The sequence below is a fragment of the Thalassophryne amazonica genome, chromosome 1, assembly GCF_902500255.1.
Source record: "Thalassophryne amazonica chromosome 1, fThaAma1.1, whole genome shotgun sequence".
NCBI lineage: Eukaryota > Metazoa > Chordata > Actinopteri > Batrachoidiformes > Batrachoididae > Thalassophryne > Thalassophryne amazonica.
Window position 1 is genome coordinate 90,790,692 of NC_047103.1, and position 27,182 is coordinate 90,817,873.

Here is a 27,182-nt window from a genome sequence, read left to right on the forward strand (position 1 = left end):
CTTGTCAGCACATTACCATGTGCATCTTTTACCACCCTGACCTGCTAGACATCCTTTCCATTCCTTTCTGTCCCTTTGGCTGGCCAATCAATACAAGTCCTTTTCTCCTTCCTTACTATTCAACTTTTTGTACAGCTCGTAATATGCCTTTTCCTTCATTTTTGCCACTTCTCTTTTTGCCTTACACCGCATCTCCTTGTACTCCTGACTACTTTCTTCATCTCTCTGACTATCCCAAAACGTTTTCGCCAACCTCTTTCTCCTTATGCTTTCCTGGACCTCTTCATTTCACCACCAAGTCTCCTTGTCTTCCTTCCACTGTACAGATGTCATACCCAGTACTGTCCTAGCTGTCTCCTTCACCACATCTGCAGTACTTTTCCAGTTGTCCAAAATTGCTTCCCCTCCAACCAGTGCTTCTCTCACCTACTCGCTAAATTTCACACAGCAGTCTTCCTCCTCCATCTGATCCTTTGTTGAGCTCTCACTCTCTTCTTCTTTACCTCTAAAGTCATCCTACAAACAACCATCCTATGCTGTCTAACTACACTCTCTCCTGCCACCACCTTACAATCTCTGATTTCTTTTAGCTTGCATCTCCTATAAAGAATGTAGTCCACCTGTGTGCACCTTCCTCCACTCTTATATGTTACCGTGTGCTCCTCCCTTTTCTTAAAGTAGGTATTCACCACAGCCTAGGGCTGCAGCTATCGATTATTTTAGTAATTGAGTATTCTATCGATTATTCTGGCGATTAATCGAGTAATCGGATAAAAAGTGCTTTTGCGTTTTAAAACATTAACAGTCCAGAGCTCTCCCTAAGTAATGGCACAGTGTCACTGCATCATCACGGAGATTGTCAAATTTAGTGTACCCCTTTCTGTTTTTCTGGGTAATTATTTTTTCACATCTTTACAAGTTTTGGATCTTTCCTTGTGTCAGGAGCTCAGCCAGAGTCGGGCCAAAGTCTTGACATTTTGCTGAAATGGCGATGGGTTGTGGCTGTTTTTTTGTTTTCCCCAACTTGTAAAATTTTACCATTTTTATTTATTTATTAAGGTAGTGGACTGGTTCCCTGCATGAATTTCTTTTTAACACTCTCTCTGCGATTGCCATTGCATTTCATTTTCAGCTGGAGGTTGAACATGCAGCCTCGCAGTCACTGGTTTTTTATTAATATTATTTTATTTGAGTTCCAGTGTTTGTGAAGCATTGTGTGTTGCCCAAAAATCAAAAATTAAACAGAGAAACACTCATTGCAAGTCTAAGCAAAACACAGAAGAAAGAGTGGACTTCTTCCAGAGACTGTCTGTGGCCAGGACGGAGCTGTGTGAGGGCAGTGCTGAGCCACTCACAACAGGCAGAGAGAGGCAGCAGCCGGCCACCGCGCGTAGAGTGGCCAGCAGACGAAACTGTGTTTTTTTTTAAAAAAAAACAAACACACTGCTTTGCTTTAAATGCACAGTAAGCTATTTCAGATGATTAGCGTGACCGTCTTTTTCCTAAAAGGCTTTATTTCACTCTGTTTGTCGCATTGGAATGCTGTAGCTTTTGTGCTAATTTGATTAGCGCTTGCTCTAGTCTTCTTCTGTTCGTTCTTCTGGGGACATTACAGCGCTACACATAGGCCCGGCATATGTACTACAACGTTAACGAAGCTTTGAGGCACAGAATTTGCCTCGAACATTTCTTGTAATCGAATTATTCGAATTACTCGACTAATCGTTTTCAGCCCTACCACAGCCATTTCCATCCTTTTTGTAAAATCAACTACCATCTGTCCTTCCCCATTCCTATTCTTGATACCATATCTACCCATTACTTCCTCATCACCTCTTTTCCCTTCACCAACATGCCCATTGAAGTCCGCTCCTATCACCACTCTTTCATGCTTGGGCACACTCTCCACCACCTAATCTAACAGACTCCAGAAAACTTCTTTCTCCTTCATCTCACAACCTACCTGTGTGGCATATGCACTGATGATATTCATCATCACCCCTTCAATTTCTTCAACTTCACACTCATCACCCTGTCAGACACTCGCTTAACCTCCAACACACTTTTAACATACTCTTCCTTTAAAATGACCCCAACACCATTTCTCTTCCTGTCCTCACCATGATACAACAACTTGTACCCACCGCCAATGCTCCTGCTCTTACTTTCCTTCCACTTGGTCTCTTGCACACACAATATGTCCATCTTTCTCCTCTCCATCATATCAGCCAGCTCTCTCCCTTTACTAGTCATACTACCAACATTCAAAGTCCCCACTCTCATTTCCACCGTTCTAGTTTTCTTCTTCTCCCACTGTTTGTGGAAACGTTCTCCTCCTCTTCTTCGTCGTCTTCGCCCAGCAGTAGCCCGATTTCCACCGGTACCCTTTTGGGCAACAGCACCGGTGGCGGACGTTGTTAACCCGGGCCGCGACCGATCCGGTATGGAAATTTGATTCTTAGTCTGCATAGTTGGGTTGGCTTGTTTTACGCCAGATGCCCTTCCTGACGCAACCCTCCTCATTTATCTGGGCTTGGGACCGGCACTCAGAATGTACTGGCTGCACACCCCATGTGGCTGAGTTGAGTGAGCACTTCTCCATTGCTGAGATAATCCATTTCACCTCACAGGTGTGACATATCAAGATGCTGATTAGATAGCATGTTTATTGCATAGGTTTATTTGTTTGTTTAAAAGGATCCCCATTAGCTATTCAGACAATAAAATACAAAGTCAAACATTACAATATCGGTTAATAAAATGCATCCTTTTAAATAAAATTTGCAAATAAAGAATAAAGAAAACATCATATAAATCATATATAATTTGATTCAATCAAATATACTAGGTCTATATGATATTAAAATGATGACAAATATATTCTTAGTCTCAGTTTAAAACCAGGCTTACTTTTAATGTCACAAATCTCCCCTGGAAGGGTGTTCCAACATTCAACTGATCTATAAAATACTGTCCTCTTCACAAAGTCACACTTAGGTAAGTGTAACATAATCCTACCACTATTCACCTCTTGAGTGTTATATGAATGAATGTTTGAACAGTAAGTTGAATGAATGAATGAATGATTCATTGTCATTACAACAAGTACGACAAAGTTATATTATTATAAAGAAATTTAGGGTTCTGAGTGTTAGTAATTCTACGAAAATATATAAGTACATTAGCAGATAGCCTATCCTCAACCTTCAACCAGGAGAGACATTCATGCATTTATGCACTTGTTCTTAGAGAACAACCAAGAACCAGACTTGCAGCCTTGTTTTGCGTCACTTTTTTAGAAGACTGATGCAGCAGAGCAAACAACCAAACAGTAATCCATATGACACAAAATCGATGAACAAACCACTTGACGAAACAACTGTGTGTTGAGAAACTGTGCACATTTGCGAGTTATGGCAACAGCTCTGCCCATTTTGGCAATAACTTTGTTGATGTGATCAGACCATGACAATGTACAATCAAGCCAAAGTCCAAGGAGCTTTACAGTTTTTACTTGCTGAAATGTTTGACTATCTGTTTGTATACGAGGTCTGTTAGAAAACTATCCGACCTTTTTATTTTTTGCAAAAACCATATGGATTTGAATCATGTGTGATTGCATCAGCCAAGCTTGAACCTTCATGCGCATGCGTGAGTTTTTTCACGCCTGTCGGTTGCGTCATTCACCTGTGAGCAGGCTTTGTGTAAGCAGTGGTCCACCCCTCTCGTCGGATTTTTAGTGCGAATAAAATGTCTGAACGATTTGGAGCTTTGCTGCATCAAATTTTTCCAGAAACTGTGAGAGACCTCCAGGTGGACACCATTCGGAAAATTCAGATGGCTTTCAGGGACGATTTTATGGGGATTACACAGATTAAGGAGTGCTCCAGCCGGTTTAAAGACCGCCCAAAGCGTCTGAGAGCACGGCGCACTCCGAGCGCTGATCGACAGGCTGAAACCCCGCTGAAACAACCAGATCATTTTCAAAGTGAAGGCTTTGTTGATCCGGGACGTCGTCTGACTTCCACAGAAATGGCAGAAGACGTGGACATCAGCACTTTTTCGGCACATTCCACTGTTACAGGAGTTTATGTCATGGAAAGAGAAGCAGAGGGATGCGCCACGGAGCTGCTCATGGTGCGGACAAAAGCACCTCCGTGTTGGTCTCATAGGACGGCTTTCAGTGGCTTTTCAGTCGCGTGACTATCCGAGAAATTGTGGATTAGCTTTACATGCCAGAACATGTCCTGTGAGGTTTCATCACGGCGTTGCTTTGTGCCATGCGGCTCCGTCCCGATGCGCGAATTTCTCCGCTCCTCTTTCCATGACAAAAACTCCTGTAACAGTGGAATGTGCCGTTCATTTCCAAACTGAACGCTGTGTTGATCCGGGACATCGTCTGACTACCACAGAAATTGCAGAAGACGTGGACATCAGCACTTTTTCGGCACATTGAGACAGACGTGCGGAGAAATTCATGCATCGGGACAGAGCCGCATGGCGCCAAGCAACGCCGTGATGAAGCCTCACAGGACATGTTCTGGCATGTCCAGCTAGTCCACAATTTCTCGGATAGTCACATGACTAAAAAGCCACCGAAAGCCGTCTGAAAGCCATCTGAAAGCCGTCCTGTGAGACCAACACGGAGGTGCTTTTGTCCGTGCCATGAGCGGCTCCGTGGCGCGTCCCTCCGCTTCTCTTTCCATGACAAAAACTCCTGTAACAGTGGAATGTGCCGAAAAAGTGCTGATGTCCACATCTTCTGCCATTTCTGTGGAAGTCAGACGACGTCCCGGATCAACAAAGCCTTCACTTTGGAAATGATCTGGTTGTTTCAGTGGGGTTTCAGCCTGTCGATCGGCGCTCGGAGTACGCCGCGCTCTCAGACGCTGTGGGCGGTCTTTAAACCGGCTGGAGCACTCCTTAATCTGTGTAATCCCCATAAAATCATCCCTGAAAGCCATCTGAATTTTCCGAATGGTGTCCACCTGGAGGTCTCTCACGGTTTCTGGAAAAATTTGATGCAGCAAAGCTCCAAATCGTTCAGACATTTTATTCGCACTAAAAATCCAATGAGAGGGTGGACCACTGCTCACACAAAGCCTGCTCACAGGCGAATGACGCAACCGACAGGCGTGAAAAAACTCACGCATGCGCACGAAGGTTCAAGCTTGGCTGATGCAATCACACGTGATTCAAATCCATATGGTTTTTGCAAAAAATAAAAAGGTCGGATAGTTTTCTAACAGACCTCGTATTCAGTTTAGGATTATCACATAATCTATAGCTAGAACCAAACATTATACTCTTTGTTTTTGGTATATTAAGGATCAGTTTATTTGTTTTGACCCAATTATATATGCTAATCTCACAACACAGAACATGATTAAGCTCTGAACATGTGGGGGCAGCATAATAAAGAGTAGAATCGTCAGCAAACATAGTCACGTTAGCCTTACTGAGTAAATATGGCATATCAATAGTAAAAAATTGTAATTAAGAGGTCCCAGTCAACTACCCTGGAGGACTCCACAGTCCAGGGATTTAATATCAGATAAAGCTTGAAAAGTTTTTGAAATTTGTTCAACAGATAATCTCAACAGCCTACTGTCCAAGTTGTCCTTTCCAGCAGACCCACCAACAGTCAAAGATCTAAGCAACATTTCCACTTGCACAACATTGACCTGATGAAATTCAAAAATGATATAACTTATTCTTCATAATGCATTTTTTATCAGCTCATCTGAGTTAGAGTCATCAGTGCAATCCATTTTCTCTGGAAGTTTAGATACCTTAATCATTAAAATAATTTGCAGTCTGAATTGTTTAGTCAAATAAAGTCCATTCAATTCAACAAAAATAATCATGCGGTTTAATCAGCATCTTGATATGCCACACCTGTGAGGTGGAGTGGATTTTCTCAGCAAAGCATAAGTGCTCATAGAAAATGTTTTATGTATTTGAGTTCAGCTAATGAAAAATGGGAGCAAAACAAAAGTGTTGTATTTATATTTTGGTTCAGTGTAATTATAAGGTTTCTCATTATCGTGTGTGGATGTGGGTGTGTGGGTGGACTGGTGCTGTAATGGATCATAATGATCTGTGATCCGTAGGGTTCAGCATGCATATGAACAGCGAATTAATAGCAAAATTTTACACAGGTATGAAATACAGATTTATTGTTATAGTGACTTGTTTTAAAAGTAATTACTGTAAATCCCAGTGCAGAGCTACAGAGAACACGTGTGTGCGGAGGAAAAGTGTTTGTATGTGAATTAAATCTGTTAAAAGCAGACAGCCTCTGCTGCTTTTCACTACTTTTTGTCAGCCTGGTGCAGGCTCAGCAAATGTTGTGGTTCAAGCGTGACAGTAATTAGTAAGAAATATGAGAAGTTGAGGAAGGAATGTGCATACTGGTCTCATTGATATTGTTCAGATCAGTGAGCGTGCTCCTTGTTTTTCCTGTCCAGTCTTGAGCTGAGGGTTGGGAGTCCATTGAGCTCCAGGGTGTAAAAAGCATACTTTGTCTGACTTTTACTGAGCAGTCATGCCACTGAAAGTGCTATAGAAATTGTTGAAGTTGCTGTTGTTGTTGTTGTTATTGTTGTTGTTGTTGTTATTATAATTACTGCTACTGCCCTCTCACCACCCAATGTAGACATCCTTATTTTTAAAGTTTTTTTGAATATGTGAAGTTGTGAACTGACATTTGTTTTGTTTCTTTTTTTATTACTTTTTATGATCTTGACAAAGGCTGCTTTTATTAAGTAGTACTGCTCATGTTACAACTTAATGTAACAATTGTGTATTTTGTTTTAAAATATTATTTACACATTGGGGACTGTTTTTATTCAGAACTATGTGCAAAAGTTCCTTGTTTTAATTGTTCTATAAGTTCTTAAAAATGAAAAGCAAAGTTATATCCCCCCTCCCCTGTTTTTTTCTTATCCAAGAAATGATCCAGTCCATAACTAAAAACGGTCATCCTATCTGACCTCTCAGTTTTGTGATCCGTTATACCCCTAGTGTGGATATATTTTTGCAAACATGACAGTAGTAACAACAACAGTAGCAATAAATGGACACTTCATATTTACAGTGAAAGTACCAACTGGTCATTTGAAGATTTTGAGGGAGTTTGTGTATTTATATATTATTTGCAGATTGTGAAAAAGTAATTTCTTTTATGAACACAATAACTCATTAACATTATATGGTTAAATCAATAAGAGTACATGGTAGACAGTACAGGTGCTGGTCATATAATGAGAATATCATGAAAAAGTTGATTTATTTCAGTAATTCCATTCAAAAAGTGAAACTTATTATATTCATTCATTACACACAGACTGATATATTTCAAATGTTTATTTCTTTTAATTTTGATGATTATAACTGACAACTAATGAAAATCCCAAATTCAGTATCTCAGATTAGAATATTGTGAAAAGGTTCAATATTGAAGACACCTGGTGTCACACTCTAATCAACTAATGAACTTAAAACACCTGCAAAGGTCTCTCAGTCTAGTTCTGTAGGCTACACAATCATGGGGAAGACTGCTGACTTGACGTCTTGACGACTGGGCTAAAGACAAAAAGGACTAGACTGCTGCTGAGTGTTCCAAAATCAACCCAGTCTCACGTTTTTTTGTTTGTTTTTTTTTCATGCTGCCATCACAAAATGATTCAAATTTTCCTGACAGGGTTTTTTTTTTTTTAACTCACTATTACTAACCCTACTCCCAACCCTAACCTTAACCATAACCTAACCCTACTCCTTTCCCCAACCCTAACCATAACCACCCCGACCCCCGCTTCACTTTTAATTTCGTGCAGCCATCACGGAATGAATTAGAATGAATTTGTGCTGCCGTGACGAAAATGAGGTGCTTTTCGTCACAATATCACAAACAAATAGATTAATCTATATTTCGTGCTGCTAAATGACGACATGCCATGATACTGGGTTGCCAAAGTTATGTTCTCTGATGAAAGTAAATTTTGCATTTCCTTTGGAAATGAAGGTCCCAGAGTCTCAAGGAAGAGAGGAGAGGCACAGAATCCACGTTGCTTGAGGTCCAGTGTAAAGTTTCGACAGTCAGTGATGGTTTGGGGTGCCATGTCATCTGCTGGTGTTGGTCCACTGTGTTTTCTGAGGTCCAAGGTCAACACAGAGCACTTCCTGCTTCCTGCTGCTGACCAATTTTATGGAGATGCAGATTTCATTTTCCAACAGGACTTGGCATGTGCACACAGTGCCAAAGCTACCAGTACCTGGTTTAAGGACCATGGTATCCCTGTTCTTAATTGGCCAGCAAACTCGCCTGACCACAATCCCATAGAAAATCTATGGGGTATTGTGAAGAGGAAGATGTGACACGCCAGACCCAACAATGCAGAAGAGCTGAAGAGCAACACTATCAGAGCAACCTGGGCTCTCATACCACCTGAGCAGTGCCACAGACTGATCGACCCCATGCCACGCCACATTGCTGCAGTCATTCAGGCAACAGGAGCCCCAACTACGTATTGAGTGCTGTACATGCTCATACTTTTCAGTTGGCCAACATTTCTAGAAATCCTTTTTTTTTTGTATTGGTTCAAATTTTCTGAGATACTGAGTTTGGTATTTTCATTAGTTGTCAGTTATAATCATCAAAATTAAAAGAAATAAACATTTGAAATATATCAGTCTGTGCATAATGAATGAATATAATATACAAGTTTCACTTTTTGAATGGAATTACTGAAATGTCTAAACTTTTTTATGATAAACTAATTATATGACCAGCACTGTCAATTTGAAAAGGATGAACTCAAAAATGTGCCTGTAGAGATACAGTCAGAGCCATAAATACCTGGACAGTGACACATTTGTGTTTTTTGTTTTTTATGTATTTATTTATTTATTGTAATTTAGCCTGTGTACAATGGCATTGAAATGAAACAATGTTTTTGTAGTGTAGACTATTAACTTTAATTAAGGAGGTCAAACAAAAATATCACATTAACCATTTGTGAATTACAGCCATTTGTATGCACAGTCCATCTTCAGAGCCCATAACTATTTTGACACATTAAATATAAGAATTACTGGAAATGCATTCCATACCTGTCAATCCCTTCAAGGTGTTCGCCTTACTCTGGGACTCATTAGCCCTTATTGGGCCATTGAGAGTCTTACAAAGAGAGGGAAAAATGCAGGCAGCTACAGACAACAGGTTATTTTTTCTTCTTAACATTTATACAATTTGAACATTATATATAACAATAAGCATCATTGTACTGCCTTAAACAAGGTTGGTTGTTGAACTTGCAGTGTTGCCACACATTGATTATACGTACATGTGTTACACTGGAAACCGTGTAGCACATGCGTGTTGTTTGCACATTGTTTGAAACATTGCATTTCTGAATATAGTCAGTATATAATATCAATCAATAAGACTGAATAGACAGATACCAATTTTGATCAACACTGAAGAAGGGCTGGAAATGACTGAGCATTAATCGTTGAGACTCAATGTCTGGAACGTGTGAAAACATTATAGAGAATTTTCAGCAGAGTAGTAAAAGGCTTCAAAATTTAGCTGACAATATCTGGATTTTTTTTTTCTTTTTCTTTTCAGTCTGGAAAGTACAGAGTCATTCGATCCAGTCATTTTGCAGTTATCACTTGCAAAATAAACCATATTTGAACATGGAGTGTCATTCCATGTGAAAGAAAAGTCAAGTTGTATGTTAGGGTCCCTTCACACATAGTACGAATGTGGTTGAATTGTGCATGAATTGCGCATGAAGCAGGAATCGTATGTAATATGTGTAAAATCGGAGCTGCCTCCAACGTCTCATACACTTGTTGCTACAAGTATTTGTGCACGCCAGCGGCTGAAAGACAGAGTGTGCTCTGTGAATGCCCATCGAACCCTCTCACAGCAGGTGTCAGCCAGATTCCAGCTGACACACACGAACATCTAACTTGCTTGGCACTTGGCCACAAATGTGTGGCCATTCGCGCTATTAGCACAACAACAGTCAGCAGACGATCTCTTCTGAGCTGGCGGTGAAATTTGTCTAAGTGCCCCACAACTGTGGAGTTGCCGAGTACACATGTGGCGTGCCAGAGTGTTAACTCCCCCCACAACACGTGTGCGTGTGTTTCACGCACTCCCCCTCCCCCCCTCCCAGCACATACATGCATGCATGTGGTTTTCACGCCCCCCCGCAGGCGAGGCAGGTCTCATCTGATCACTGAGTGACACCTTGGTCTGTGCGCTGAATGGACAGGGGGTGTGGCTGGCTGCCAACAGCTGTTGATACATCTCCACTCCTGGACGTCACAGCTGCAGAACACTTACCGTGTTTTGACGGGCACGCGCATGTGTGTGCTTGCTGTCCTCACGTGGAAATACATAAAAACATCTATGACCAGTGTCATGCACGCAACGGTGTTGTGCACGAGCGTTCATGAAACCGTTGCAGCGGGATCGTTCATGCCTGCCCGTCAGCTCCATGTTTTCGTGGTTCGCTCATACAAGGTATTCCACTGTGATTCACCCTGATTTGTACTTATTTGTACTATGTGTCAAGGGGCCCTTATAATTGGCAGCACGTGATTCTCAAAATAAAAGCCATATTCTGAATTTATCAATAAAACCTTCGGTGTAATTGGAATGAGATCAAGGAAAGGACATGAACAAGAGTTACAATGAATACATTTCACAATATTAGAAAATATTATTGTGAAATATTGATTTATTTAATTGATTTCGATGTCTAAATTAGGAGCATGAAATCGGGGGGGAATGAATAAAGATCAAGTAATGAACTGGCAACAAAGCAGTAAGTTTTGAAATATTGAGATTGAAAAAAGAACAACGTGAAAATACTTCAAAATCACATTAAATATCAAACACATGAAAATGCAGCAGTGTGAAGCTGGCACTGGGTTTGATATTCAACATTTGTTGCAGAAAATGTAGCCAGTCAGCGTCCTTGTTTCCAGACAGACTGAGTTTTGCAGCTACAATTTAATCATCCAAAACTTCACCTGGGAAAAAAATCAGTCGAAGAAAACCTTGTCAAAACAGCAGTTTATTAGCTGGCAAAGGAGATGCTTAACAGTCTTCAGAAAACCCCCCGGAGCATATCGTGTACAACAGGGTGACATGCGTTTTTATTCATTTTCAAGTATCATTGTTTCCACCCAAAAATGGGTAGCCCCTTCAATTTAGCAAATTTTACACCAATTAAAACAGTTGTTTATGACTTCATTATGCAAAAATACAACTGAGTTTTCTTCTTGGAAATCTGCCCAGTCAGTGGGGTCGCTCTCGGTCAACATGCAGGTGATATCATGGACATTTACCCGTTGAATCAGAGATAAAGGCCAGGGCCGTTATCTCTTCAACAGACCCTGAATCATGGATACGAGGTCTATTAGAAAAGTATCCTACCTTTTTATTTTTTAAAAAAACTATATGGATTTGAATGACGTGCGATTACACCAATCATGCTTGAACCCTCGTGCGCATGCGTGAGTTTTTTCACGAGTGTCGGTGACGTCATTTCCCTGTGGGCAGGCCTTGAGTGAGATGTGGTCCCGCCCTCTCGGCTGAATTCCTTTGTTTCACACGCTGCTCAAGACGGCGCGCGTTGCTTTATCAAAATTTTTTCTGGACCTGTGAGGAATATCCGAGTGGACACTATTCGAGAAATTAAGCTGGTTTTCGGTGAAAAGTTTAACGGCTGATGAGAGATTGTGGGATGTTTCTGTCGGTGTAAGGACTTCCCACGGAGCGGGACGTCGCGCAGCGCTTCCAGGCGCCGTCGTCGGCCTGTTTCGACCTGAAAACATCCTAATTTAAGGCTTAATTCACCCAGGATGTCGTGAGAGAACAGAGAAGATTCAGAAGAGGCCGGCATGAGGACTTTATACGGACATTCCACTGTTTAAGGACATTTTGTAATGAAAGACGTGCGCGCAAATCTGTGTGCGCCGCGACAGGAAAAACACCTCCGTGTTGAAAAGCATTTGTAAAATTCAGGCGGCTTTTGATGGCTTTCAACAAGTGAGTAACTGAGAAATTGTTTAACAGCTTGGGCATGTTCCAATTTGCCCGTTAAGGTTTCCAACGGAGGTGTTTTTCCTGTCACGACCCCCCGCGGTCGGGTCCGGCCCGACATGCGACTCTGCCCGCATGTTCTTTCATTACAAAATGTCCGTTAACAATGGAATGTCCGAATAAACTCCTCATGCCGACTTCTTCTGAAAGTTCTCTGTTCTTTGACGACTTCCTGGGTCAACAGAGCCTGAAATGTGGAAGTTTTCAACTTGAAACGGCGAGACGCTGCCGCCTCGAAGCGCAGATCGCCGTCAGGCACCATGGGCCGTCCTTACGGCGACACTACCAGACCAAAATCTCTCATCAGCCGTTAAAATTTTTACCGAAAACCAGCTGAATTTATCGAATGGTGTCCACGCAGTTGTGCCTTGCAGTTTTGAAAAAATTTTGATCAAACAAAGCAGCAGTCTCTGAGCCATTCCTAAACAATGAAAAAATCGACGAGAGGGTGGGCGACTCCTCACTCAAAGACTGCCCACAGGTGAATGACGTAACCGACAGGCGTGAAAAAAACTCTCGCATGTCCACGAGGGTTCAAGCATGTCTGATGTAATCACACGTAATTCAAATCCATATGGTTTTTGAAAAAAATAATAAGGTCGGATACTTTTCTAATAGACCTCGTATTTACCCCCCTTGTTAATCCAGTGTTTAATCCAATATTCACTTTCTTCCAGAATTTAATGCTTTACTCAAATTACACCCTTACAATATACAAAACATTGTCTATAATGCACATTAAAGTCATCTTCTGGCAGTTATATTTTTTGCATCCATTACAGGAAAATAATATGTTTATGTTTACTAAGTACTATTACAAACTTCGTTTGAATATATTCAAGTATGTGTTTACTAATAGCTATTACCTCGTTTTTTTGTGTGTAGAAAATATGTAAGTATGTGTGATTATCTAACCTTGTGCACAGATTATATAGACACAAGTTAATCATCTTATAGCATTAGCATGTTAACATTAAATGCTTCTTTATTAGCTCATCACTGATCTCTGATAAAATTACACCACACATTCTAATATGGGGCTGGAAGTGTAACTACAAAACTACACCCTCTGCCACTCTATGCACTATCCCCGCAAGGGACACGTGTAATATAACTGAAAGAAAAAAAAAGAATAATCTATAACCCCCTGTTTATTGACAAGTGTATAGGGCGGCACAGTGCTCAGTTTGGTAGCCAGGAGGACTCATGTTGGACTAATTGTGACTGGCTGTATTAGCAGGGAAGCATGTTTGCACAGTTTTTTTTTATTATTTAATGAGACACATAAGGGTGATTCTTAGACTACGGGCACTTATTATGTCCTTTGATCATATTGTATGAAAAACAGAAAAAAGGGGAAATTTCACACTTTTATAGTTATCTTTACAATGAAAGTGTGTTAAGAAATTTGTTCTAGTAGTCTATGATGACTTTTTCACCTTTTTTAAAATAATCAAAACATAATTGGGGTATTCAATGTCATACAACTGTTGTGATTTTTTTTAAACAAAATGTAGTTGTCCCACACTATTGCCGTAATTTCCACCACAACACTGTAATGTCCCTTTAAACAGTTTGTATGAAAGATTGTTTGGGTAATTTCTATGGAGATAAACAGTGACATCAGAGCACATGTATATAGCGCCAAATCACAACAAACAGTTGCCCCAAGGCACTTTATATTGTAAGGCAATGGTCTGGTGGAAATTATATTTACAAGGCCAATAGTGCCCGTAGTTAAAGAATCACCCATAAACCTTACAGAGGATTAAATACAACAACAAAAACAACATATCAAAGAACAGGCTAATTAAAAAACAGATCAAAACTGGGGGTGGGTGGGAATATATATATAAAATATATGTGTGTGTGTGTGTGTGTGTGTAAGGATTAAACAACGAGAAGCCGTGCATTATACAGTTTGAATGCACAACGCGGAGTCTAAAACACCATGATGCAAAGCGGAGTACATTCAAACCTTATAATGCACAGCTTCTCGTTGTTGAATCCGCTTATACCATGGTCCCACACAGTGAGCTACCACACAAATATTTATTTAAGTTAATAGAACTTGATAAAAATGTGCAAGTATTTGGGACTATTTTATGCCAGTCTCAAGACATTTTGCCTCCGATGCACTTACTGTGTCTGCGGGCTCGCTCCGCAGCAGGCCACTCACACCATCCCCCTCTCTGCTGTGTGGAGCTGCGACCAACTGGCAACAGGTCCAGAAACTACGCTCGCTGTTTTGATGCAGAGCGCTCTGACAGCCCGCAAGGATAGAGCCGTTCTCTTCTTCTTTCCCGTCTTCAATCTTGTTCAGTTCATCCGTTGTTAAATCTTTTGCTGTTGTTGCTGTTGCTTTTGCTGTTCTTCTTGTCTGCTCTCTGGGGTTTGGTAAGGTTAGACCTTACCTGTGTGAAGTGCCTTGAGGCAACTCTGTTGTGATTTGGTGCTATATAAAGGAAATAAATTGAAAAATAAATTGAAATTGATCTGAGCCAACTGATCTGCGCGTTGCTATGGTGACGACCAGAGCGGAGTGATTATAACAGTGACTTAACTCGCTAAACTACGTGTGCGTATATACGAAAATAATGCACGCCAGTTAGACGTGGAATTCTCACTGACCATGGTATAAATATATATAAACTATCTAAAAGTAAACACATTTGACATTTCTCGTTTCACGGTGGACTCAAAATTTGGCACTTCCTGTTTGGGACGGTGTACCATGAGCGAACTTTGTGCTGCTCATGTAATATAATATAAAAGCTTGTATAGTGCTGATAATGATGTCATATCTGCAGTGGATAACTAACAGGATAAGACCTGGTTGAAAAATAAAACAATACATTAAATCAGTTGTGGTTTCTTCTTGGTCGGGCTCAGAACCTTTCCATCACCCCTCATGTCAAGGGATTGTCTATAAAAATGGCTGTAACTCCTAAATGATTAATATGAATTTTTTGTTAAACCAGCTGAATTAAAGCTAAAAGTGTGGTCAGAGGCAACAAAAAAAAAAGACAAAAGCTGTATCACTGACTATGGGGTAGGACATTCACTGGCTCAAGTGCCTCTTGTTTGAAGACTGTTGCATCATAGTGGTGTCATGATGTCATATTTGCCAGTAAATGTTGTCAGTTGTGGGTCTATTTTTTTTTTTTTTTTTTTTTCATTTCTAAAAGCATTATTGAGTATTTGACTGATTCTCTTTTGTTTTCTCTGCTTTCTCCTCAGACTCTTACGACCCCAGTCGGGTAGAGAGAGTGTAACATCTGACACTGCCTTTACCCTCATTGAAATCTGTCTTTTTTAACATTAGCAGCCTTTTCCAGCAGCAAAGCGTTTATTTCATCTCCTGGCTTAGTCTGATGAAGTCAGTCTCCACTTCTCTGACACAGTGACAAATTGCTTCTCAATAAAATGACTGTCTTGGTGCTGCAAGAGCATTTTTACAGCCAAATAACGGTACTCTTGGTACTACGTCTGTGGGGCGTTTGTAGCTTCTCATCCGTCCTTTTCTGAAGATCACTTCAGTATTGTTACCCTCAAGCAACAAACTTTATCCTATTGAGACCATCGTATATTTTTGGGAAAAAAAATGATTGCATTACCCCATCTGTATTTAGACTGTTGAGCATTGGTTTTGAAATATGAATGTAACTGTTTTTTTTTCCTCAAACAAAAGTATTATATAACATGAAAGCAAATAGTGGAAACAGTATTGCATTACAATCAGTATTAACCTTCACCAAGTGTACGTGACAGAGTTCTAAGTTTTATTTAGTCTATAAAATGTATTGAAGACATTTATTTGCTGAATAAATGTATATTTTCATATCTATGTTTAAAAGAGAGTAGATTTTTTGAAGCATAGTCTCTGAGTGTGTTAGTTTTAATGAAAGTTCCCACTCTTTATTCTTGTACTTGTGTTATGGGAATGTACTCGGGGAGTCTGGAATGCAAAGAGAAAACACTGTGGTCCTTGACTAGTTTCACTCAAAAGCAATATAGGTGTTATACGGGACTTTTTATGACATGATTCATGTAGCAAGTTAGTTACCTGTGCAAGAGTCTGACCTCATTTCCATGTCTGCTTCATTGTTCTTTAGTGTTCGGTTTGCACTGCTGAGATGACAACTTGTTTTATTTCTTAAACATCCAGTATCCCACGCTTGCACAAATGATACGTGGTGTGATAATGTCCTCCTCACTTTCTCCTGCTCATTTACTCAGCATTTGCAGTGTGATTCAGTTTTAGATGTTTGTGTTTTCAATCATAGTGTTGAAGAAGAAACTGAAGGTCCATAAATATTTAGATGTTGGTAAACACTTATTTCAGCGGTATACCACAGGAATCGAGATTGGAAGCGAATACACATCCTGTGCTGCTGACATCATTAGGTCACATCATCACTGTCTTTCCTCAGGGGACACATGGTGAATTCATGTTCACAACATGACTGCAGTCAGTATAGACAAAAGATTTGTTACTATACATTTCCATCAGACACAGAAACAGAAAATATCTCATTAGCAGTGATGTATCTTGAGATGGTAGCCACATCAACATTTTCAGGATATTTACCAAATACTCGCCTAATGGGAGGTTGTTGTCATTTTTGCTTGAATAGTGTCATGCCTGGCCTGGGTCTAGGCCTTAATCCTTATTTTGCCTCTCTCTTTGGCTCACCTCCTGCCCCAGCTTTGATGTATTAGTTATTTTTTCATCATGTGGTTATTCTCTGTTCTTTCAGTTTCAGTTAAATATACAACCCCTGGCCAAAATTATGGAATCACCGGCCTCGGAGGATGTTCATTCAGTTGTTTAATTTTGTAGAAAAAAAGCAGATCACAGACATGACACAAAACTAAAGTCATTTCAAATGGCAACTTTCTGGCTTTAAGAAACACTATAAGAAATCAAGAAAAAAGATTGTGGCAGTCAGTAACTGTTACTTTTTTAGACCAAGCAGAGGAAAAAAATATGGAATCACTCAATTCTGAGGAAAAAATTATGGAATCACCCTGTAAATTTTCATCCCCAAAACTAACATCTGCATCAAATCACATCCGCTCGTTGATATTGACCCTATGCCACGACATTGACCCTATGTGTCTTTTTGCAAGGAATGTTTTCACAGTTTTTGCTCTATGGCAAGATGCATTATCATCTTGAAAAATGATTTCATCATCCCCAAACATCCTTTCAATTGTCCAAAATAAACTTGTGCATTTATTGATGATGTAATGACAGCCATCTCCCCAGTGCCTTTGTTTTTTTCTGTTTAGGTGTTAATGATGGCTTTCGTTTAGCTTTTCTGTATGTAAATCCCATTTCCTTTAGGCGGTTTCTTACAGTTCGGTGACAGACGTTGACTCCAGTTTCCTCCCATTCGTTCCTCATTTGTTTTGTTGTGCATTTTTCGATTTTTGAGACATATTGCTTTAAGTTTTCTGTCTTGACGCTTTGATGTCTTCCTTGGTCTACCAGTATGTTTGCCTTTAACAACCTTCCCATGTTGTTTGTATTTGGTCCAGAGTTTAGACACAGCTGACTGAACAACCAACATCTTTTGCAACATTGCGTGATGATTTACCCTCTTTTAAGAGTTTGATAATCCTCTCCTTTGTTTCAATTGACATCTCTCGTGTTGGAGCCATGATTCATGTCAGTCCACTTGGTGCAACAGCTCTCCAAGGTGTGATCACTCCTTTTTAGATGCAGACTAACGAGCAGATCTGATTTGATGCAGGTGTTAGTTTTGGGGATGAAAATTTACAGGGTGATTCCATAATTTATTCCTCAGAATTGAGTGATTCCATATTTTTTTCCTCTGCTTGGTCTAAAAAAGTAACCGTTACTGACTGCCACAATCTTTTTTTTTTTATTTCTTATAGTGTTTCTTAAAGCCAGAAAGTTGCCATTTGAAATGACTTTAGTTTTGTGTCATGTCTGTGATCTGCTTTTTTTCTACAAAATTAAACAACTGAATGAACATCCTCTGAGGCCGGTGATTCCATAATTTTTGCCAGGGGTTGTATAGCAGACAAACACACTATTTGAGAAGTTAAATGAAGTTTCCAGTATTTACAGAAAGTGTGCAATAATTATTTAAACAAAATTAGGCAGGTGCATAAATTTGGGAACCCTTGTCATTTTATTGATTTGAATACATTTAGCACTAATTATTGGAACACAAAATTGGTTTGAAATGAAATGAAAACATGAAGGGCAGGTGCTCCCCCACCGCAGATAACAAATTTGGGCAGCCCTAGTCTATAGTGCACTGTAAAATGTATAGCACAAGCACATTTAAGGCGTGTCCAGCTCTACTCTGTTATTTACACTTCATATAATCTTTGCGCAGGACTCAAAGGGGTTGCATGTAGTCTCTTAATTAATCATGTATGTATTTTGGCTTTAAAATAAATACATGCATGATTACCATCTGTCATTACCTTTAGGAATCCTGCATGCTTTAACCTGGCATGTTGATGTTTAGATAACTGATTCAGTAGGTGACAGAAGTTACAGGCTTTCTGGTGAGGGAGTGGATCTGCACTCAAAAATGTGAGCAGTGCAGCACATAATTTATGGAAGCAACATCCACCACAGTTCCCTGAGGTGAAGCGGTTGAGCGCGTCTTTCTGCAACACCTCCTCCTCCATCTCTATCCACCTGATCTCCATATTCCGTCATATGCAGACAGGCTGGAGGGCCACAGCGAATATTTGGATTTCACAGCAACAGAATGCAGCACATAATCAACTGTAGACAATTTACGTTTATACTTGTAAATGAATGAATGAGGGCAGGGGTCCCCTGATTTCAGTGTTTTGATTCACTCAAACTCATGCAGTCTGCACTTTGAGCTCATACTCCGTTATTTGCTTTCAGCTTCAATATGCTGGAATAGACGACAAAAATAGCAATAATGGTCAGTGTCCGAATATTTATGGACCTTATTCCTTTGTGGGGCAAGAACAGAAGACTGTATTGAACCATTAAGTAATTTTTATATTCATTTGTGGTATAATTTTGAGCTTTTTTTTTTTTTCTTCCAAAGAAATAATAGCTGTCACAAATGGAAGTTTTCCTTGTACAGTGTCTTTGCGAAAAATGTAACGTGATAAAACTGGATGTGGGTAAGTAAACTAACATTTTGGAATTGTGGCAATAATTAAATATTAAGATGACTAATAGTGATGCTGTACAGAATCTTTACTCTTGTACAGAGTATCTGAACACGTTCAATCATGGAATCAGTTTAAGTTCACATAGCGTTAGCAATATGAGTAATCTTAGAAACATACCAAACAAAACTTTATTCTATGCCTTTACGATATGACATCAACTTTGATGGGGTTTGATGCCAAATGCAAAGCTAAAACTGAGTTTTGAACAGATGTTTTGTTTGTATGAGCCTGTCACTTGTCAGATTCTGTGGTGTCTTCATTCCAGCCTCATTCGATGTTGTACTTGTTGAATCTGGTTGTAGACCTGCATGACTCGAGGTGGTCAATGGAAGCTTAATGCAATGTTGACTTATCAACCCAGTAACTGTACCTCTGTGCCCCAGGTAAACTGTTAACTGGTCATTCTTGTAGGTCTTTTTGTACTGCAAATTTTTTGTAATATTAGACTATTGGTGCACATTTTATTTGATATTTTCTATTTTCATACAGAAGTATGTACAGCTTCTTTTCTATGCGCAACATGTTTTTGTTTGTGCATGAAATGCATAAGAATTCACAGAGAAGGTGTATTTGCACATAACTGCATTTGGTACTATATAGTCTATCCAATAAACAACTGTTATATTTCATATACTGTGTATTTTTTCCAAAGTTATGTTACATATTTAAATGAAAACAAGGTATTTTTAGATTATTGTAAAAGGGAACTGCTTTTGAAGGCAGAATATTATTATTTGGAATGATCATGAATAGTCATAGTTGTATGCAAACATTTGGGCACCCCTGAGCAAATTCTAAGACATCAATTCAAAATGAAAAAAAAATAATAATAATAAAATGCAAACAAATCAACTCAATTTATTCAAAGCCTTTGAGTCTTCTGTTTTTTATATTGAAGTGAGAAAAATCTTTGCAACATGATCTATATATTTAATAATAATTGAACTAACTTAACTGTTGGAGATATTCAGTGACTTACAGATGTTCTTGTATCCACTTGCTAACTTGTCATAAGAAATGGTATGTGCATAAAATCCATCCTTTTGTGTTTTATATTTTTATTTACCTTCAGTCTTGCTGTACGTAGTTGTTCTCACTTTCACAATAAAGTTATAATTTTTTTTTAAATTATAGAAAAGATTTTTTTATTTTGATTTGATGTTATAACAAAATATGCAGTTTGCTCAGGATTACAAACTTACAACTGTAAATAGAGACGTGTGTGTGTGCTACTGTACAGTACTACAGGCTCTCATAAATAAACATTTGCATGAAACATTTTTCTGATGATTTTATTTATTGTATTTATAAATGATACACATATTTATTTGACAGCTGACTGAGTTCAAAACAGTTTGATCAAACTTATTCAAATGGAACACCATACATGTACTAATCCAGTCCAGGTGTTTCAATCCAAGGTTATGCCTGCACACCACACCAGTCAGCTCTACTGTGTTATACAAAGAATGTTTTCGGATGAACTCATGTATCATTGTTTGGGTAAAACAAGTGGCTCAGTTGGATACAGCAGAAATCGGCCCCGGGTGTGAACTAGGCCCGGGGCTAACCCGACCGAAAATTAAACATTCTTAAACAAAACAGTAATAATACTACACTCATTTTGCACTCATCATAAGGTTAGGATACTGTACCCTCCAAAAGTATTGGAACACTTGGAATTTCACACATTTTAATTTGTTTATGCCATTCTAAATACAAGAAATACAAAAAAATATAAAGAATAAAAAAATTCTAAAATTATCTTCCTCAAAATCAAATTGAAAGCAAATCTCTAAAACTTGATAATACCTGTAAATAATCAGTTTTAGTGCCAGTTTTCTTTAAACAAGTCAGGGGATGGAAACATGAACATTTCCAAGTCACTGAATATGCCTTGGACTTTATTTACATCAATTATGAAGAAATACAAAAGTTTCTTTGACCAAAATATCAAATCTAGGCTTCCATCTCAAATGTACTTTATGTCAAATTGTAGCTGAACTTTCAGGTCTTCTTTTTAAGAAAATCCTCTACACCACTTCATCAGGAAGCTGGATTTTATATTTTTAATTAATTTATATCAAGTTGTAGAGATTTGCTTTCAGTTTGAGTTTAAGGAAGATAATTTTAGAAAAAAAAAGTATTTGAAATGGAATAAACAAATTAAAATGCATGAAATACCAAGTGTTCCAATACTTTTGAGGGTATCTGAGAAACACTGAGGAGCAGCATCTTACATCTCATATATAGGGGAGCAGATAAGAGAATATTTAGAGTGGAATCCTACAAATGGTGATACAAGAATCAAATTTGGCACAAATAATCCACAGACATTAACTCTTTTGAAAAAACTGATTGGCCACTTGAATTTTCAATAGGTAGCCAGGTAGGGGTCAATTGAAGAATTATACAGGGGTCAAAATTAAAAGATGCTCCAATCATATTGAAAACTACACCACATTATTTGCCTGATCACAAAGATTCCAAAAAGAATTCTGAATGTTAGAAAGTCCTCCTTTGACTTCATGCTTGGTTTGTGCTCTGACATGTACTGTCAACTGTGGGACCTTATATGTAGACAGGTGTGTGCCTTTCTAAATCATGTCCAATCAGATGAATTTACCACAGGTGGACTCTGTAGTTAAGATGTAGAAACATCTTAAGGATAATTGGAAGCAGGATGCACCTGAGCTCAATTTTGAGCTTTATGACAAAGGCTGTGAATACTTATGTAAACGTGATTCCTTCATTTTTTTTTTTTTTTTAATAAATTAGCAAAATTCTAAAAAAAAAAAAAAAAAAATCACATTGCCATTGTGGGGTATTGTGTGTAGAAAAGAATTTTGAAGGAGGAAAAATAATTGCAATACACACAAAAAAAATGTAAAAACAGCATGGTCGCTGATGACATGAACTTAAACCAGTGCTGAGTGCAGCGAACTGGTCCTCTTGTTGTGCTTGCTGTGATGCGTACCCCTAACTGGAAGGGCGTCGGGTACGCTGCATCCATCATTGGCCAGATTGATCTATCAGGTCTGGTTGACGGGTTTGGTAGGACGCAAATGCAGGACTCAGACACAAAGCTCTGCATGTAAAATCTGTTTACTGTGAAAGTAAACGGGGTCCGGCACACAGGTAGGCAGTCCAATATGACCAACAGCACAAGGAGCATCAGGTTGAGGCATAGTCAAAGTAACGAGCAGATAATCTTAAACACACTAGAGGCAAAAAGGTTGAGGAAACAACACAGCTGGAGAAAAGGCACTAGGCGCATCAATCTGGCAAAGGACTAGAAAAACTGGAGAGCTATATACACACCCAGGTGATGAGGTGCAAATAGGAAGCAGGTGTGTGTGGAAAGCACCAGAATGGGGGAGTGGCCAGAGAGGAGGAGACGCCCCCCACCAAGAGTCAGAGGGGACAGACAAACCAGAGACAGAAAGGCCAAAGCAGAAAAACCCCAGCAAGAGAATACACACACAGAAAAGCAACATAACTTAACCAAACCATGAAAATAAAACCAGACCAAACCTAAATCCTGACACAATCTACTCTTAACACCCCCCCCCCCCCCCCCCCCATTTTAACCATTTTCTTTATTTGTATCTCACATGCCTGGAAAAACAGTCCTCACCATTTAATTTAGGTCTTTCACACTTTATTTTCAGTAAATATGCTGGGAGCATAAGCATAGCAAAAATCTTCTGCTTTGAAGCCCCCCAGACCCCCAACTATGGCCCTCTTAATAACTGCCATTTTAAGCATTTCCTTTATTTGCATCTCACCTGCCTGGAAAAGAGTCCTCAGCATGTAATTTAGGTCCTATAAACTTTTTTTTTCAGTAAATGCTTCTGGAGAGCATATGCATGGCTAAAAATTTGGCAGTTCCTGTTTCAGTCTGAACTTGCCACCAAATTCCTGCAAGATTCCACGAGATTCTGTCAATCCAGGAAGTGTTCACTGATGTGTCACTCAGACAGCAAAATTAAAAGGTTATTTAAAACTAGGTCCTTCAGAGAGCAAAATTAAGAGGTTGCACAGGTTTTATACAGAACAGAGGAGGAGTAAATTATCTGTATTTCTTTCAGCCTGAGTGTCTTCATATTATATCTCATGAATCAACAGCTGCCTGCTTGTTTAAAATCACTGGAGAAGAAATGCCGCTTTTAACAACCTGAACTTCATTTCTGGCATAAAATACGCTCATTTACTCACCAATATAACTTTGGCATCATTAGGAGTCCACTGTTCAACGACGTGTTCAGTTCAAATCTGAGTCAAACATTTTTCTTCTTCAGCAAAGGTGGATTAGAACTTTTTGTGGTAGAGTTCAATTCAATTTCAATTTATTTCATTTATATAGCGCCAAATCACAACAAAGTTGCCTCAAGGCACTTCACACAAGTAAGGGTCTCACCTTACCGACCCCCAGAGCAAGCACACAGGCGACAGTGGTTAGGAAAAACTCCCTTTGAGGAAGAAACCTCAAGCAGACCAGACTCAAAGGGGTGACCCTTTACTTGGGCCATATACAATTCACAAAATGAATATACAGGAGATGTTACCGGTACAAAGGATAGGAGGACCTCAGAAAACAGACAACACACCAACCCTGGATGAAACCGTACTTCAAACAGAGAGAAAAAAAAACAGAATCAGACATCAGAAAGACAACAAATACAGTATAATTTGTCAGCATTAAGCAACAAGAAGAGCAAAAGAAATACTAATGGCCACTAGCCCTAAGCTTCACTAAAAGACCCAGAATTTAGACAAAGTTGAGGCTACAGCCCGCTCTGTGTTCTAATAAAATGAATTTAAATGTGTAAGAGTAAAAAGCACAGTAACATACTATGCCAGTATGCTTGCCATACGAAAGGGAAAATAAGTGCATCTTAAGTCTGGACTTGAAAGTCTCTACAGAATCTGACTGTTTTATTGACGCAGGGAGATCATTCCACAGAACAGCGGCATGATAAGAGAAAAGCTCTGTGACCCACAGACTTTTTATTCACCCTAGGGACACAACGTAGTCCTCCACCCTGAGAACGCAAAGCCCGGGTTGGTACGTAGGGTTTAATTAGGTGAGCTAAGTAGTATCATCAGCATAGCAGTGAAAGGTAATCACAAAACGCCGCAATAGGTGCCCAAGGGGTGCTATATAAAGGGAGAAAAGCAAGGGGCCTAAGTTGGATCCCTGTGGAACCCCAAATTTCATGTCACTAAGGTTAGAGGTGGTGTTATTATACACAGAACCAACTACTGTACAAGAGGAACATAACAGTCAATATGTGTCACTGATTTTAAAATGCAGCTCTTTGCAACCAGATGTGCTGTGCTGTGATATGTCAATCATCTGTGTCCAATCAGATTTCAGGGGGGTCCAGTGCAACCTTGGCCTCTGCTCTCACTCTGCCCATGCCAGAAAGTGTTCAACATTTGACATTTCCTGTTTCACCGTGGACTCAAAATTTGGCACTTCCTGTTTCAGTCTCAACTTGCCACCAAATTCCCGCAAGATCCCAGGAGATCTCGGCTCGTGGCGTCCAGGAAGTGTTTGATATTTGACACTTCCTGTTTCACTGTGGACTCAAAATTTGACACTTCCTGTTGGGACTCCCTGAACCATGAGCAAACTTTGCGCCGCTGCATGAGGCTTCACTCATATGAGGAATAAGACTACAGATTTCTATTTTTGATAAGTCTGAGTTTGGCTAGGCCACAAGTACACAGGTATTCCTGAAAATGGTGATTTTCTTCCTGTGGTTTAAAAAAAAAATCCTGTCCACATTAGCACAGTTTGAGAAAAATATCTGTTCAGATGAAAACACATTGTAAAGCGCTATCAATAGTATGCCAACGCAGCAGGTGGCAAAATAACCCCAACTGTGTAACCATGCTGGCTCGTTGAAAGTATAGGCTGTGGATATAGGTCAGAAGCCATGAGCAAACGACAAAAACTATTTTACTTTTTCTGAAAAGCTTCACCAACAAAGAGGTTTTGCAAAATTTGTGTATTCAGTGACCAAAGCACAGTGTGTGGACAAAAGGCCAAAATGCACAGAAAAGGCTACATTGCTGAATATACTGGTGTACATGTGGGCAGCTTGTTTGTTTTCTTGTATTAATGGTCAATTAAAAAATGTATCAGCCTGTTGAGAAAGGTAAGTGTGTGGATTGGCCCATTTGTTAATTTATACAGAATATGTATCCTGAAACATCTTATTCCAGCAAATGTATGAACTGCAGGAGACACTGGGGTTGTTTCTGGAGGAAAGCGGGATGACAAATAGCTGGAAGCAAGCGCCCCCTAGTGCACAGATCCAGAAATGTACACTGTATATTGGCCAATCAGCACAACGCAGCTGGAATATGTAAAACACATTTTATTTCTACTAATGGGTGATTCTTAGACTACGGGCACTTATGTCCTTTGATCATATTGTATGAAAAACAGAAAAAAGGGGAAATTTCACACTTTTATAGTTATCTTTACAATGAAAGTGTGTTAAGAAATTTGTTCTAGTAGTCTGATGACTTTTTCACCTTTTTTCAGCATCATTATATGCAAATATTGCTGTTTTGTGCTTGTTCCACACCCAGACTTTTGATCTTCAATGATAAAAATGAATGGTAAAGAAACGTGTTTTTTAATGTTTTAAAATATCTCTGAATAAAATATCAGTAAAATAATCAAAACATAATTGGGGTATTCAATGTCATAAACAAAATGTAGTTGTCCCACACTATTGCCGTAATTTCCACCACAACACTGTAATGTCCTTTTAAACAGTTTGTATGAAAGATTGTTTGAGTAGTTTCTATGGAGATAAACAGTAACATCAGAGCACATGTATATAGCAACAAATCACAACAAACAGTTGCCCCAAGGCGCTTTATATTGTAAGGCAATGGTGTGGTGGAAATTACATTTACAAGGCCAATAGTGCCCGTAGTTAAAGAATCACCCTAATATGAGACATATATTTAAAACCATTTGGAGTTGTTTGATGTAACAGTCACAGTTTGCCACTGTTTGGTGTTTGGTTCTTTTCAAGCTCCCACTGAGTCCCAGAGCCTCAGAAACCACACTCTGTTTCACATTTTTGAGAAGATTATTTTTAATTGATGCTACGATTCCATGACGAGCTGTGATTAAACTTGTGTGTTTCTCATCTAACTGTTATCCATTAAACGTCCTGAAACATTAACCAAAAGAGCACTTTCTTTAAATAGTGTTTTAATATAATTCATATATATATATATATATATATATATATATACTCAACAAAAATATAAACGCAACACTTTTGGTTTTGCTCCCATTTTGTATGAGATGGACTCAAAGATCTAAAACTTTTTCCACATACACAATATCACCATTTCTCTCAAATATTGTTCACAATCCAGTCTAAATCTGTGATAGTGAGCACTTCTCCTTTGCTGAGATAATCCATCCCACCTCACAGGTGTGCCATATCAAGATGCTGATTAGACAACATGATTAGTGCACAGGTGTGCCTTAGACTGCCCACAATAAAAGGCTACTCTGAAAGGTGCAGTTTTATCACACAGCACAATGCCACAGATGTCGCAAGATTTGAGGGAGTGTGCAATTGGCATGCTGACAGCAGGAATGTCAACCAGAGCTGTTGCTCGTGTATTGAATGTTCATGTCTCTACCATAAGCCGTCTCCAAAGGCGTTTCAGAGAATTTGGCAGTACATCCAACCAGCCTCACAACCACAGACCACGTGTAACCACACCAGCCCAGGACCTCCACATCCAGCATGTTCACCTCCAAGATCGTCTGAGACCAGCCACTCGGACAGCTGCTGGAACAATCGGT

General features: G+C 39.3%; 1 protein-coding gene and 1 long non-coding RNA gene across 6 annotated transcripts in view; one reads left to right on the top strand and one right to left on the bottom strand.

The window, feature by feature from the left end:
- The window catches only part of jcada (junctional cadherin 5 associated a), a 147,036-nt gene extending 125,682 nt beyond the window's left edge, over positions 1-21,354 (top strand). For 4 of the 5 annotated variants that reach the window (XM_034172447.1, XM_034172479.1, XM_034172454.1 and 1 more), the window contains one exon: positions 15,368-16,614. In XM_034172447.1, the coding sequence (XP_034028338.1) occupies positions 15,368-15,402 (35 nt within the window). In that variant the 3' untranslated portion in view covers positions 15,403-16,614. Of the gene's footprint in view, positions 1-15,367; positions 16,615-21,341 lie in introns of those variants that run through there. The other variant, XM_034172471.1, reaches the window with a different exon arrangement.
- The window catches only part of LOC117512516, a 528,597-nt gene that overhangs the window by 75,631 nt on the left and 425,784 nt on the right, over positions 1-27,182 (bottom strand). The gene's annotated exons all lie outside the window — the stretch shown is intronic.